The 15,119-nt window shown below is 36.0% G+C and overlaps 1 protein-coding gene across 3 annotated transcripts in view; it reads left to right on the top strand.

Moving 5' to 3' along the window:
- Cyss (cystatin S) overlaps nucleotides 1-14,779 on the top strand; it is a 38,358-nt gene extending 23,579 nt beyond the window's left edge. For 2 of the 3 annotated variants that reach the window (XM_087651042.1, XM_087651041.1), the window contains exons 2-4: nucleotides 10,321-10,466; nucleotides 13,378-13,491; nucleotides 14,473-14,778. In XM_087651042.1, the coding sequence (XP_087507168.1) occupies nucleotides 10,353-10,466; nucleotides 13,378-13,491; nucleotides 14,473-14,556 (312 nt within the window). In that variant the 5' untranslated portion in view covers nucleotides 10,321-10,352 and the 3' untranslated portion in view covers nucleotides 14,557-14,778. 3 annotated transcript variants of the gene reach the window in all.
- The last annotated feature ends 340 nt before the right edge of the window (nucleotides 14,780-15,119 follow it).

Below are 15,119 nucleotides of genomic sequence, written 5' to 3'. Positions count from 1 at the left end.
GGAAGGGATTTGGTGCTTGTTGAGTGGAAACTGGGAAGTGGGACAACATCTGAAATTTAAATAAACAACATAGTCAATTAAAAAATACAGGAAAAAATATAATTGTTTGTTGTAACTTCTTTTCTCCATTTTATCCACAGTGAATAAGTATTTTTTCTTTGTGATTGACTTTTTTTATTTCCTTCTTTTCTCTGTGGTTCATGAAGAATTAATCAATTCTGAGCACCTTGTCTGTCCAGCAAGAATTCCTTGAGACAGAGAGAAAAAAAGAGCCAATGTCTGTCTTTTTATTTTTTTTCTTATTCTCCTGCTGCTAACAATAGGAGCTAATACAAGCAGGCTGCAGTTTTGGCCTTCTTTTGAATAGCAAAGGCTGAATATAAGGGATTAATTGCTACATAGTAAACAATTTTTACCCATCAATTCAAATTTTGTTCCAGCAAATGCCTATTCCATTCATTGCTGTCTATCTTAGTCATGGTAAATGCTGGGCTGGTCACAGGCAAAGAACACATGATGTTCTTCCATGAGACTTTTGTTCATTTAACAATAATCAAGTCAAGTAGCTGACAATCTTCTATAATACTAGCTAAGTGAACCTAATGTCTCTGATCTCTTTGGTAACTTGTACTTATCTGCACATAACTACAAATAGATACACAGATACACAGACACAGAAACAGACACAGACACACACACACACACACACACTCATAAAATCTTAGATTGAATTTAAAATAACAGAACAAGAGGAAATATAAATATTAAATAAAATTTAAATAAATAAATATTGTAACATGACCCAAGTATTTCATTCACAGGCAAACAGTAAGTATTCTCTATGACAGGAGAGTTATATGCTCTTCAACATTCATAGCTCTTCAATTCACAACATCTAGAAAATGGATCAGCCTGGATGATAATCACTTAATTCAAGAATGATAGTGATGTGTCAAAAATACAGACTAAAATATTGTGTAGTTTGAAATAAATATAAATTTTGACCTTAAAATATTACAATGGTCATACAGTCCCTGGCTATAATCCACTCATATACAACACATGGTATTAGCATTACTACAAACAGGTTGGTAAATGGAAGAGAATGAAGTATCCCAAAACAACCCAAACTACCTATGAACACTTGAGTTTTGAAAAACAAACAAAATTGTGCCATGAAAAAAAAAAACCTTCTACAAATGTTACTGGACTATGTGGAAGTCTGTCTGTAGAAGAATACAAATAGGTAAACATTATCACCCTGCACAAAGCTCAAGTAAGAGTGGATTAAATGCCTAAACATATTACCAGGCACACTAAATCTATTAGAAGAGTAAGTGTGAAATTGTCTTGAGTGCATTAGCAGAGGAGGTAATTTACCGAATAGAACACCAACAGCTCAGCCACAAATATCAACAATTAATAAATTGGACTTCATGAAGCTCAAAACGTTCCTTAAAGCAAAAAAAAAAATCCATCAAAATGTAAAATTGCAGCCAACAGACTAGGAAAACATCTTTACCAATCCTACATATGACAGAGGTAAAGAACTTAAGAAATGAGACATCAACCTATGAAATAAAACAATTGAAAAGTAGGTACAGTTTTAAGCAGATTAATCTCAACACAGGAAATTCTAATGGCTGAGTAGCATTAGACTTGTAGAAATGTTCTAGATCTTTGGTCATAAGGGGGATCTAAATCAAAATATCTGAAAAACCAGAATGGCTATGATCAAAAATTTAAGTAGCACCTCATGTTTCTGAGAGCATGGAGGAAAGGGAACAATATGATATTGTTGGTAGGACTACAAACTTTTATAAACACTTTTGAAATTGATTTCGTTAATTTTACCACAAGGACACTAATTAAACTATGATCATAGTTCATTTATTCATAATAGCCAGAAACTGGAGACAACCCAGATGTCTGTCAACTGAAGAATGGATAAATAAAATGTGTTATATTTACCCAATGGAGTATTGCTCAGCTATGCAAAAGGATGAAATCATGAAATTCTCAGAAAAAAATGAAAAGGATTTGAAAAAAATTATACAAGGCAAGGTTTCCCTGACCTATGAACTCAAACTTGGTATGTAGGTAGTCACTTATATGTGGATATAAGAAATAATGCACAGAATAATTATGGCGCAATCCACAGCCCCAAGGAAGCTAAATAACAAGGAGGGCCCAAGGGAGGACTTTAGAATCTCACTGAAAAGGAGAAATATAATGGACATTTGGATGTTAATGGATATAGGAATCTGAGTGGCAGTTATGGTGATTAAAGGAATAAGGAAGACAAAATGAGGGGAGAGTTGCGTAAGAGAACTGGCATATAGAAGTAGATTTTTTTTCTGGAGTAGATTGTAAGGGTCACCTCTTAGATGAGGTAAAACTCATCTCAGTGGTAATTCCCAGCAATCTATGAAGGTAACCCTGGAAAAGACTCTGAAGAATGAATGGTATGGAACATAAAATTATCAGCTCTTATAACCAGACAAGGCATGCAGTGAAGGGACTGGGATACAAACCCATCTGTCAAACCTAACACCTACAATTTGTATTACCTCTAAGATGTGATGTAATAAAGGTGGAGCAGGACTTGAGTGATGTCCAATCAATGGCTGGCCCAACTGAAGATCATAGAGTATCCAACCCTGAAAGTATGAATCGTACTCTGATAAATTAAGACAAGAACCTATGATAATTGTCATCTTTAATCTTTGAACAAGTGATTGAAACTGAGGTAGAGACTCAGAGATAAATACAAGGTAAACTTGGGAAATCCAGTGTAAGTGAGGAAGGTTGGTGTAGGGACCAAATGAATCAAGGACACCACAAACAAACCAAAAGAAGCTAATAAACTGCTTATTCTGGCTCATAGAGACTGAACCACTAGAGTATGTATTCTGCACATATATAATATATGTTCAGCTTGGTCTTCAAATGGGACTCCTAAGGGCAGGAGCAAGGGTTGTTTCTGACTCTGCTGCCTTCCTTTGGATTCCTTTTCCTTGCATGGGCTCCCTTCTCTAGCCTCAAGAGGAAAGGATGCAGCCAGTCTCATGCATCATGATATGCCAAGGTGGCTTGATATCCAAAGAAGTCTTCCCCTTTGCTATGAAGAAATGGAGAGGGTATGAGAGAAAGGCAGGCAAGAGGAAGGGCAGTTCTTTTAGGGGAGGAAGGAAAGGAAACTATACCATAGAAAAAACAAGAAAATAATCTTCTTGCAACAGACACGAAGATTATGGGCACACAAACATAATTTCACTTCTAACAACAACAACAACAACAACAACAACAACAACAACAACAAAAAACCCAGAAAACAGCTTTCACTATTCTTTAATATCTCTTAACATCAATGGACTCAGTTTCCAATAAAAAAGACATAGACTAATAGCCTGGATATATCAAGAGGACCTGTTCTTTTGCAGCATAGAGGAAACAAACCTCAGTGACAAAGACAGAAAGACAGACACTGCCTAAGAGTAAAGGGCTGGAAAAGAATTGCAAGCAAATGATTCCAAGAAAAATGTTGGAATAGCCATTATAATGTGGAATTAAGTAGACTTTCATCAAAAAGTTATCAAAAAATATAAAGGACATTTCATACTCATCAAAGACAAAACTATGAAGATAATCTCTCAATTCCAAATATCTATGCCTCAAGGGTAAGGGCACCCACATTTATAACAGAAACTTTACTAAAGCTCAAGCATATATTGCACCTTACACAACAGTAGTGGTAGATTTTAACATCCCACTATAATTGGTAGAAAGATTATGGAAACAGAAAAAGACATGGACATAGTGAAACTAACAGAAGTTACGAACCCAATGAATTTAACAGACATATATAGAACATTTCATCCCAAAATGAAAGAGTATACCTTCTTCTCAGCACCTCATGATACATTCTCCAAAATGGACAATATAATTGATCATACAATAAGGCCTCAACAGATACATGAAGAATGAAATGATTCTCAGCTTCCTAAGAGATCACCCTGGACTAAAGGTGGTCTTCAATAACAATAAAAGCAGCAGAAAACCCACATACACGTGGAACCTGAACAGTGCTCTACTCAATGATGACTCAGTCAAGGAAGAAATAAAGAAAGAAATTAAAGACCTTTTAGAATTTAATGAAAAATAATTCACAATATAACCAAATTTTGGGATACAAAGAAAGCAGTACTAAGAGGAAATCTCACCCCTCTAAGTGCCCTCAAGAGGAAAATTGAGGAAGCAAACACTAACAGCTTGAGAGCACACCACAAAGCTCAAGAACAAAAACAAGCAAATTCACCTAAGAGGAGTAGGCAGTTGGAAATAATCAAACCCAGAGCTGAAACAAGTAGAATTAAATAAAAATATATAAAGAATCAACAAAATCAGGAGCTTGTTCTTTGAGAAAATCAACAAGATAGAAAAATGCTTAGCCAGACCAACCAGAGGGCACAAAGTGTGTATTGAAATTAACAAAATCAGTAATGACAATGGAGACATAACAAGAGAAACTGAGGAAAATCAGAAAATCATCAGCTCCTACTACAAAAGCCTGTACTCAATAAAACTGGAAAATCTGTAGGAAATGGACAATTTTCTAAACCGATACTGGGCACCAAAGTTGAATCAGGATCAGATAAACATCTAAACCGTCCCATAAATGCTAAAGAAATAGATATAGTCATTGTAAGTCTCCCAACTATAAAAAGAAAAAAAGAATAAAGAAAAAGAAAGAAAGGAAGGAAGGAAGGAAGGAAGGAAGGAAGGAAGGAAGGCAGGAAGGAAGGAAGGAATAAAGAAAGAAAACTAGGACCAAATGGTTTCAGCACATTATTATGTCAGACTTTCTAAGAAGACCTAATTACAATACTGTCCAAAAAAGAGCAACAGAAGGAACACTATCCAATTTGTTTTTAAGCCACTTATTCATAAATCAACAAACACCCTACAAATAAAGAATTTCAGACCAATTTCCCTCATGAATATCAATGCAAAAATACTTACTAAAATTTCGCCAAACCAAATTCATGAACATAGTAAATGATCATTTACCATGATCAAGTATTCTTCATTCCAGGAATATAAGAATGAATCAACCTACAGAAATTCAACAACATAATCCACTCCAAAAACCAAATAACTCAAGGAAAAAAAACTAATATTTTCACAATACATGACCATTTCCTTAGATGTTGAGAAAGCTTTTGACAAAATTCAACACCCATTTGTTTCCAAGTCTTTGAGACTTGCAAAGATCAGGAATTCAAGGCACACACATAAACATAGTAAAAGAAATATGCAGCAATGTACAGTGGCAAGTGTAAAACTAAATATAGATAACTTACACAACCCCATTAAAATCAGGGACTAGGCAAGGCTGCCCACTCTCTCCCTACTCATTCAATATAGTATTTGATGTCCTAGCCAGAACAATTAGACAACAAAAAGTGGTCTTAGGAATAAAAATTGGAAAAAAAAGAAGTCAAAACATCACTCTTTGTAGCAGATAAGATAGTATGTTTAAGTGGCCACAAAATTCCACCAGAGTACTCCTGCAGCTGATAATCAACTTCAGCAAAGTGACTGAATGTAAAATTAATTCAAACAAATCAGTAACCTACCTCTACTCAAAGGTTAAACAGGCTAAGAAAGAAATTAGGGAAATGACACCCTTCATAATAGCCACAAATAACATAAAATACCTTTGTGTGATTCTATGGAAGCAAGTGACAGATCTGTATGACAAGAACTTTAAGTCTCTAAGCAAACAAGCTGAAGAAGATGTCAGAAAATGGACATCTCCCATACTCATGAATTGGCAAGATCAATAATATAAAAATGGCCATCTTGCCAAAAGAAATCTGCAGATTTAATGCAATCTTTATCAAATTCCAACTAAATTCTTCATAGAGTTAGAAAGAGCAATTTTTAAATTAATTTCTAATAACAAAAACCGCAGGATAGCGAAAATTATCCTCAACAATAAAAGAAGTCCTTTCGAAATTCACATCCCTGACATCAAGCTGTATTACAGAGCAATAGTGATTAAAAACTGTATGATATTGGTATAGAGACAGGAAGGCAGACATATGGATTAGAATTCAAGACCCAGAAATGAACCCACACACCTATGCTCACTTAACCTTTGAAAAAGGAGCTAAAACCACCCAGTAGAAAAAAGATAGTATTTTCACCAAATGGAGCTAGTTCACCTGGAGGTCAGATTGTAGAAGAATGAAAATTGATCCATTTTTATCACCCTGTACAAAGCTAAGTCCAAGTGAATCAAGGACCTCCACATAAAAACAGATAAACTGAATGTAATAGAAGGAAAAGTGGTGAAGAACCTTATAAACCTGGGTACTTAGGAAATTTTCCGCAACAGAACACAAATGGCTTATGCACTAACATCATGAGTCAACAAATAGGACTGCATAATACTGCAAAGCTGCTGTAAGGCAAAGGACACAGTAATTAGGACAAAATGGCAACCAACAGACTGGAAAAGATCTTTGCCAATCCTAAATCCAATAGAGGGCTAATATCCAATATATACAAAATAGTCAATATGTTTGACTCCACAGAATATATAACCCTAGTAAAAAGGGGTTACAGAGCTAAACAAATAATTCCCAGTTGAGGAATATCAAATGGCTGAGAAGGACCTAAAGAAATGGTACCATCCTTATTCATCAGGAAAGTGCTAATCAAAGAACTCTGAGATTCCAGCTCACACCAATCTGAATGGCTAAGTTAAAAAACTCAGTTGACAACAGATTCTGGTGAAGATGTGGAGAAAGGAACACTCCTCCTTTGTTGATGGGATTGTCAGGTGGTACAATCACGCAGGAAAGCAGTCTGGTTGTTCCTCACAAAATTGGACATAGTACTACCTGAGGACCCATCTATACCACTCTTGGGCATATATCCAAAAGATGCTCCAACATATAGCAAGGACATATGTTACACTATGTTTATAGCATCTTTATTTATAATAGATAGAAGTTGGAAAAAATACAAAGATTCCTCAATAGGGGAATGGATACAGAAAATATGATATATCTATATAATGGAATACTACACATCTATTAAAAACAATGACTTCTTGAAATTCATAGGCAAATCAATGGGATTAGAAAATATCATCCTGAATGAGGTAACCCAATCACAAAAAAGCACACATGGTTTGCACTCAGTGATAAGTGAATATTAGCCTAAAATCTTGAATAACCCAAGGTACAATCCGCAGACTAAATGAAGTTCAAGAAGAAGGAATACTAAAGTGAGGATGCCTCAGTCCTTTTAGAAGCAGGAATAAAAAATTTTGCAGTAGTATGTATGGAGGCAAACTTTGGAGCAGAAACTGAAGGAACGGCCATTCAGAGCCTGCCCCACCTAGGGATCCAGTCCATATATATCTTGCCAGCAAACGAAGACAATATTGCTAAAGCCAAGAAATGCATGCTGTCTTCTGAGAGGGTCTGACAGATTATGACCAATACAGAGGTGAATGCTCATGTCCAATCGTTGAATTGACAACTGGGTCCCCAGAGAATGAGTTTGAGAAAGACTCAAAGGAGCTGAAATGGTTTCCAATCCCATAATGAAAATAATATCAACCAACCAGAAATCCCAGGGACTAAACCACCATCTAAAGTATAGAGATGGACAGATCCATGGCTCCAGACAATGGCCTTGTTAGGTACCAGTGGGATGAGAAGGTCTTGGACCTCCCGAGGCTAGAGCCCCAGTACAGGTGTATGTCAGGTCTGGGAGGCAGAAAGATGTATCTGGATGTTGTGGGAACACCCTCATAGATAAAGGGGGAGGAGAATGGGATAGGAGATTTATGGAAGAGAAATCAGGAAATGCTATAACATTTGAAATGGAAAATTTAAAATGTCTAATTAAAAATATTTTAAAAAAAAAGAAAATGACATGAATTGATCTTGAAAAGTTCAAATTCCATGAGATCCAGATCTGATCTAAAGACAGGTAACATGCTGTCTTTGCTCTTTGGGGTGAATGTTGCACAACAATTAATCTTGCAGGGAGATGCTCATATTCTTCACATGTCCAACTAGAGGTTTTCACGTTTCTAGAAACCAAGTTTCAGATGGTTGAGTGAGGAGATATTATATCACCTTCCTTTCTGTCAAAGAAGAAGGTTTGATTTATTACCTGAATGCCTAAGATATTCCATGGACACTAAAGGTAAGTGTTTGAAATTCAATCAGAATTCTGTACAAATGGAAAAATACTACTTTAATAACTCAGAATTTTTGTCTGAGTTTTGGATCATTATCAAGGAACTATGGTACTCTATTTTTTTCCTCATCAGCATGAAGAGTTCCACTTTTTTCAGCATTCTGACATCAGGCTGAACAAAAGAGAGGACTATTACACTTAATGGAATTTATATCACAGTAGTGGTTTGGTTAGTTATTTAAATATAATGTAAGTAATAAGTAAACATGAAGTCTGAGTACTCAAAGAAGTGCTCATAAGAATTTAAAGAACATCAAAGAGCTATGGAACCTAAAAGGGAAATATAGCTTATTTTATAAGATCTTCATAGATTCTTTTACCATTTTGAATTTTTAATTTGGAGTATATTTGCAATGAGTTTTATATAACTCACAGGATATACTGTGATATCACAAGATATTACTTATTAATATTTTTAAAGTATATAATACTATCTGAAGATAATTAAAAAAGGAAAACATGAGATTATAATTAATGATATCAATTATATATTTTAACAAAGCTGGTTCTTATCATCATCAGATATGCTTTGGATTATAGACTGAACATATGTCCAATTTATTACTGTTAGCCAAACAAAAATCCCTGAAAAGAATAGCTAAAATGTACGTGATTATTTTTGATCTAAACCCACATTTTCTCATATTTTTCTTGTGACATTTCAATATAAACTCTGCAAGTACTCTTGTCTTCACCTTGAAATCTTATCTATCTACCATTTGTAACTTGACTGAAGTAAAATGACAGTAATCTGACCACAAAAATCTCAGGAAATTTAGTAAGGATGGTTTTTACTCTGTTAACAAACAAGGGAATTTCTACACATTTGATTTACATAACAAAGAAACCCTATTTAAATTTTATTTTTCTTAAGAACGATTTATTTTAATTTGTTTTAGCTATACAGAAGTATGTCTGTGCTTGTACATGTGTGAGGGAGTGAGTGAATGTGTTTGTGTGTGTGTGTGTGTGTGTGTGTGTGTGTGTGTGTGTGTGTGTGTGTGTGTGTTTACAAGTGACCCTAGAGCCCAGAAGCATTGCTTCAACTTAGCTGGTCATTAAAAATTGTCAACTACCTTAGTTGGAATCTGAGTAATTAACTTCTGATTTCAGGAAGAACATCAAGTGTTCTTGACCTATGAGACATCACTCGAGTCCTGTTGCTATTTTTCCTACCTATCTAATTCCTCTCAAGTTAAATAAACAAATGTCAAAGGGCAGATAGTTTTTCCTATCTTTGCCCTCTGTCCAAAGAGTAAGCCATAAAGCCACCTTTAAGTAGCTTCCTTCACTGTACGCAATGACTGGTATTAATATTTGTGGAAAAATTCACTTCCCTTTGGCTAAGTTAAAGGTTGTTTCAGAAGTTTTGCTTCAGAATAGGACATTATGAATGATCCCATATCTCCTGAAATACAACCCCTCGAATTGTTTATCTTGACCTTCGATGATACTACTCTGTTAGGATGCAAAAACGAAAGAATTTCTGGAACACCAAGGGTTCAACTTGGATGTTGAAGGAATTTGAAGGTCAGAGAAAGTTGGTATTTTCAGTTAAGCAAGAATACCAACCTATGAGAGCCAACATATGAAGACTAAGACTTGTGGAGAAAGTTAGGGTGAAGAGATCACCTGGAGCTGAGGAAAAATACGAAATAAGGGAGATACAGAAGATATGGGCATTTGGGGAATGTGATGATGTGGCCCACAAAGAGACAGAGAGGATGAAGATCTGGCAACCAGTTTGAGAAATGAGAAGAGAGCAAATATAGAGTGCAGAAATAGAAAAAGGAGGGGAAAGGGTAAAAAAATATGGTACTGGGAAGGAGCCAATGCAAACCAAGAGTACAGGATAAAAGGCTAACTCACTTGCAAGCTGTACTCGCTGCCTAATCCAGGTTTACTGCAGTTCCTCTCCTTGTCTTGGATCCTAGTCCATTTCTAAGAAGATCATGGCCTACCTGCTCCATGCTCAACTATTTCTACTGACTACCTTTATATTAGTTTTGAACATGAGACTTTGTCCTGTTCTAGGTCACTTTCTGGGTGGCATAGAGAAGTCTAGCATGGAGGAGGAAGGAGCCTCAGAAGCATTGAACTATGCTGTCAATGAGTATAATGAAAAGAACAGTGACTTGTACCTGAGCCGTGTGGTGGAAGTGAAGGATGTCCAAAAGCAGGTATGTCACTATTTATTGAGAGACCCTGACTTATAGAGGGACACCTATATCTCCTTAGTCCATCTAACATTCTCTCCAACCTATTGCTCTCTGACTCTCTTTTAGTCTGTTTTGTAAGTAGTGATTTTAGGTGGACATATTGGCAGTATTTGCATGTTATTTACTTCAGTATGTCTTTTCCTTAGATATTTTCTGTCCTGTAAAAGTGCATGTAGGTGAGCTTACCCAAACTGCAATAACCTCTGCTTCACTCCTTTGAAATGTAAGAATATGCTTTCAGTGTTGGCATGCCTGTTTCTTGATAAACTTCTCAGCCACACCAGAACAGAGGTTCTCCAACAGGTCTTCTGAGAAAATCTTTTTAGCATTTGCCGTCTTCAGCCCAGAGACATTGCCAACAGATTATTGTGTGACCAAAAAAGTAAATTCTCAACACAACTACTATTTGTTCTTGAAATTTTTAGTGTCTTTTATATAATTCTTATTTTGTTAATGGACAAATATCAAGAGAATTCACAACTATAGCACAAGGGCTCTCTGTCAATCCATCCTATGTTCTTTACTACTATATTTGATTGTCTTTGATCCAACTTCCACCATTGACCCAAGAATATGCATCTCTGGGTGAGCAATTTTTAAATGTTTGGTTAGCAAACTGTGCAGTGAATATTTTCCATCAGGTAAAATGCAATTTTTATATATTTTAAAATATTTTTACAAATAAATCAAACGTTTATTTATACACAGATTTCTCATATACAGGATGACTCAATTTGCATGAATCCCTTAGTAGCCACTCTCAGAATGGCTTCATGTGCTCAGAACTTCCTTTTGTCTGAGTTTCCTTTGTTTAAATATTTGCAGAACTTTGTGTAAATCACTTGAACCCATCAATGAGGATAAGCCTATATTTCCCAGCGTATGAAGGGTTTGGTCCCCTAAAGTGATATCACTGAAGTATGATGTAGCTATTACAAGTATTAAGAAATGATGATGCTCATGTAAAAACACATTTTTAGAACAGGGCTTACACCTATCATCACCTATCATAGCAAATATCTATATAGACAAAATATCATTTCTTTTGATCTAATGCTACTTCAGGTTGAATGCCAATTATGACCTTTTGTAGTAGAAATACAACCACTCTAGAGGTCCTTACCTTCTTTTTGCATGCTTACCTTTGATTGTCCAAGGAATCAACTTGAAAAATTGCTTCTACTTCCACTAGATCTGATCTTTGGATCATAGTCTGGATGATCCTCTCAAAACTTGTGTAGAGGACCATGGGGAACTCTACTTAAACATAGCAGCATAGAGAGCACCTAAAGGAGAATTTTGCAAAGAAAATAAGGGGCCAAAAGTCCATATTATTGGCTGCTAAACCAGAGGATCAACATTGAAGCAATGAGAAAATATATACTATCAGTCCTTCATCATATTAAAAACCCTCCAAATATAACCATCTAACCGAGACCATCTCACAAGCACATGGTCAGTGTTACTAATATGAATACAAACACAGTAATGTGTCATAATGTTAGAGGAGAAAACTCTATCCTTCTAACCCTGAATATCAAAGATATAAAGAATAACTGAGTTCTTCCTGTTTACAGGATTTTCACATGATCAGAAGTTGTACTGTGCATTACTCAATTATGGTACAAGTGTAAAAGGAAACCACTGTGTGGTCCTCTAGATTGCCAACATAATTTTAATGAGAAACAGATAAGTGATTATTAAGGAAATTTTCCATGCTTTTATGTAATAACTGTTGCAGATCTGAGTGGATTCTGAGTCTCTTGAGAGTGCTCTCACATAATCTATCCATGAATCTTTAAAATGATGTAACTAATGAGTAGTCATGAGAGTTACGTAGTGGAGATACTTAAACAAAATGTCACTGATATCCTTTTTTCACTTCATGTGTTTGCCTGACACTTTCTTCTATGTCCTGCTCTTGTTTCTTTGTCAACATGATTGTATTTCTTGGCTCTCTAGACTTATTTTTGCGTAGTGAATTATCATCTGAAAAATAGGACCCTTAAATAAAAACATTTCTAGATCAACATCTTCATTGAAGCATATTATGAGAAAACTACTAGAGAATCATAGACCATTGCACACTTAATAGTATAGATGAACCTCATTTAGTTGATATACTAGAAAATGCATGGGATTCATTTAAGGTCTCAAGGGTTCTTTTTTTTTTTCTTTTTTTGTCGGAGCTGGGGACCGAACCCAGGGCCTTGTGCTTGCTAGGCAAGCGCTCTACCACTGAGCTAAATCCCCAAACCTCACAGGGTTCTTAATACTTTTTTTTGCTCTCACCACTTTCTTCTCTAGAGATCTATCTGGATGAGTCTAGTATTCCCTGTAGTAAAAATAGCTAAAGGTATTAAAATAAAAATTAAAAAAACATATCTGACAATTTCACACTCAAAAATATTCCTCTTAATATTTGTATTTAAAGTGGAGACAATATAAAAGTGTATTTCGTTTGTGTTGAACCTTTCTTTAAGTTAAGCATCCCATGTGTTCATGTCCATGCATGGATGAGTTGGAATATAAGGAAAGAACGGATTTTCTCCTCTCACAAGGATTTAGTTAAAATTAATAGTGAATTTTCACACATCACTCAACGGAACAGAATTTCTTCTTCATTTGTGGCTAGAGCCAAAAGTTAGTCCTGTGCTTTAGGATCCAGACAACACTGGCCCTATGATCAGCCTTGCATTGATTAATACAAAATCTATATTGCATACATGCCAGCTGACTCCTCAAAGCTATGTACTTTTCCAAAGTATTGGAACCACTCTTTTCTCTGTGTCCTGTCTCACTTACTGGAATGTAAAAGAGCTCATGTGAAGTTCAGATTAATGTTAAAAGTGAATCATTCATTTCTCCTTAGGTGGTGGCTGGAACCAAATTTTTCTTTGATGTGATTCTAGGCAAAACAATATGTTTGAAGACACAGGGTGACTTGACCAACTGTCCCTTAAATGAAGAGGCTGATCAGCAGGAGGTATGGATATAACACATGCCAAAGACATTTTGTTCAAGTAGAGGGATGTGCAAGCTTGTAAGTTTGTGAAAGTATATTTGTGGTAATATTCATACACAATTACAATATTTACAAACAGGGAAGAAAGTGTGTGTGTGTGTGTGTGTGTCTGTGTGTGTGTGTGTGTGTTTGTGTGTAAGTAATTTAAAGTGTGTTTGGACTATTCTTGGGAAGAATTGGAAATAGTATATAAGTGACACTGGGAGAAATGTGTATGTGTAAGTAGGTTGAACTTAATTAAGAATGCATTCATTAAGAATTGACAGTATATGTAGCAGACAAGGGGAACAATATATCTAGACATAAAAAATTAGAGAACTGTGAATTCTGTACTCTGAGATGACTGTAGTTTTGCTTGGTTGAAATGGAAGAGGCAATAATAGTTTGCATTTTTGAGAAGAGATGTTTACACCTATAAGGGAAGCTTTTGTCCACATTACCCCTAAAGGAAACGAGTCCTTCAGTGCTGCTCTTTACACTCAATGCTGGCTTATCCCCTGATAGTGGCACACTGGAGATACAGTGAATTTGTGTAAAGTGGCAATTCCTCTTCATATCACTTTCCCTACTATGAAGCTTTCAGGGATTTCTGTATCCCATGAGCCTGAAGGTCCCCTGTGTGGGAGTGAGAGGGTCCTATGTACAGAATGTATGCTATATTCTTGACTTCTGAGATCCTAGAATGAGTCATAGGGTATTCTAAAAGGGATGTTTTGACAAAAAGGAAAAGTCTGTTGCCCTTAAAGGTAGACAGATATCATATGGTGGATGGACATAATTATGTTGTAGATCATCAGACACTACGTAAGAAGGCTGAGTGTTGTTATACTGGGCAGAGGGTTGTTTTACATTCCCCAGTCAAATTTTGTCAAACAGCTCTAGCTTCAAATTTCTTCCTAAATTTTTCCAGCACTGAACAACCTTGTTTGTTTACTTTTCTAGCATGAATTCTGCTCTTTCGTGGTTCATGATATCCCATGGGAGAATTATATTGTCTTGCTGAGCTCCAGCTGTCATAGTATATGAATTAGTGTCAAGTGTTACTGTGTAGGATGCAGATGTCTCTGGCAATGCCTCATCACTCCAGTGGATGATCTTTCCTTGATGGATGCTTACCAGCATGGATATTAGCAATGGAATAGACTGCTGTGCACTTAGAGTTAGACCCAAGCACCTCTCCCTTTATTCTTCCTCTACAAATGCCCATATTTGCTTGCTCATTCCTTGCTCAATAAAATGTCCAACAGCTCCTTTGTGTGACTGCAATTTCAGTCTATCTAACATTGTGGTATTGAAAACACCTAATGAGGGCTCACATCCATATGTGTACAGCAAGCAAAAGGCCTTATGACACTGATATTCTCTAAAATGAAGAGTAGATAAAGAATGTAAAGTGAATAAAACAAAACAATTTTTTGACACAGTGGGTCTTAGCAGAGAGACGGTATAAAAGGGGACTGTGCCGAAGTCCTCATGTAGATTGCCTGTGTGCTTTGGGCCAGCCCCTGGGCATGGCCCTGTGGAGGTAAAATAGGTAGGATATGATGTACTTCATTTCCTCAGGCTGCCACCCAGTGGGTCTTGGGCTA

The sequence above is a fragment of the Rattus norvegicus genome, chromosome 3 (genome assembly GCF_021556685.1).
Source record: "Rattus norvegicus strain SHRSP/BbbUtx chromosome 3, alternate assembly SHRSP_T2T, whole genome shotgun sequence".
In the NCBI taxonomy this organism is placed as follows: domain Eukaryota; kingdom Metazoa; phylum Chordata; class Mammalia; order Rodentia; family Muridae; genus Rattus; species Rattus norvegicus.
This window is presented reverse-complemented; position numbering and strand designations above follow the sequence as displayed.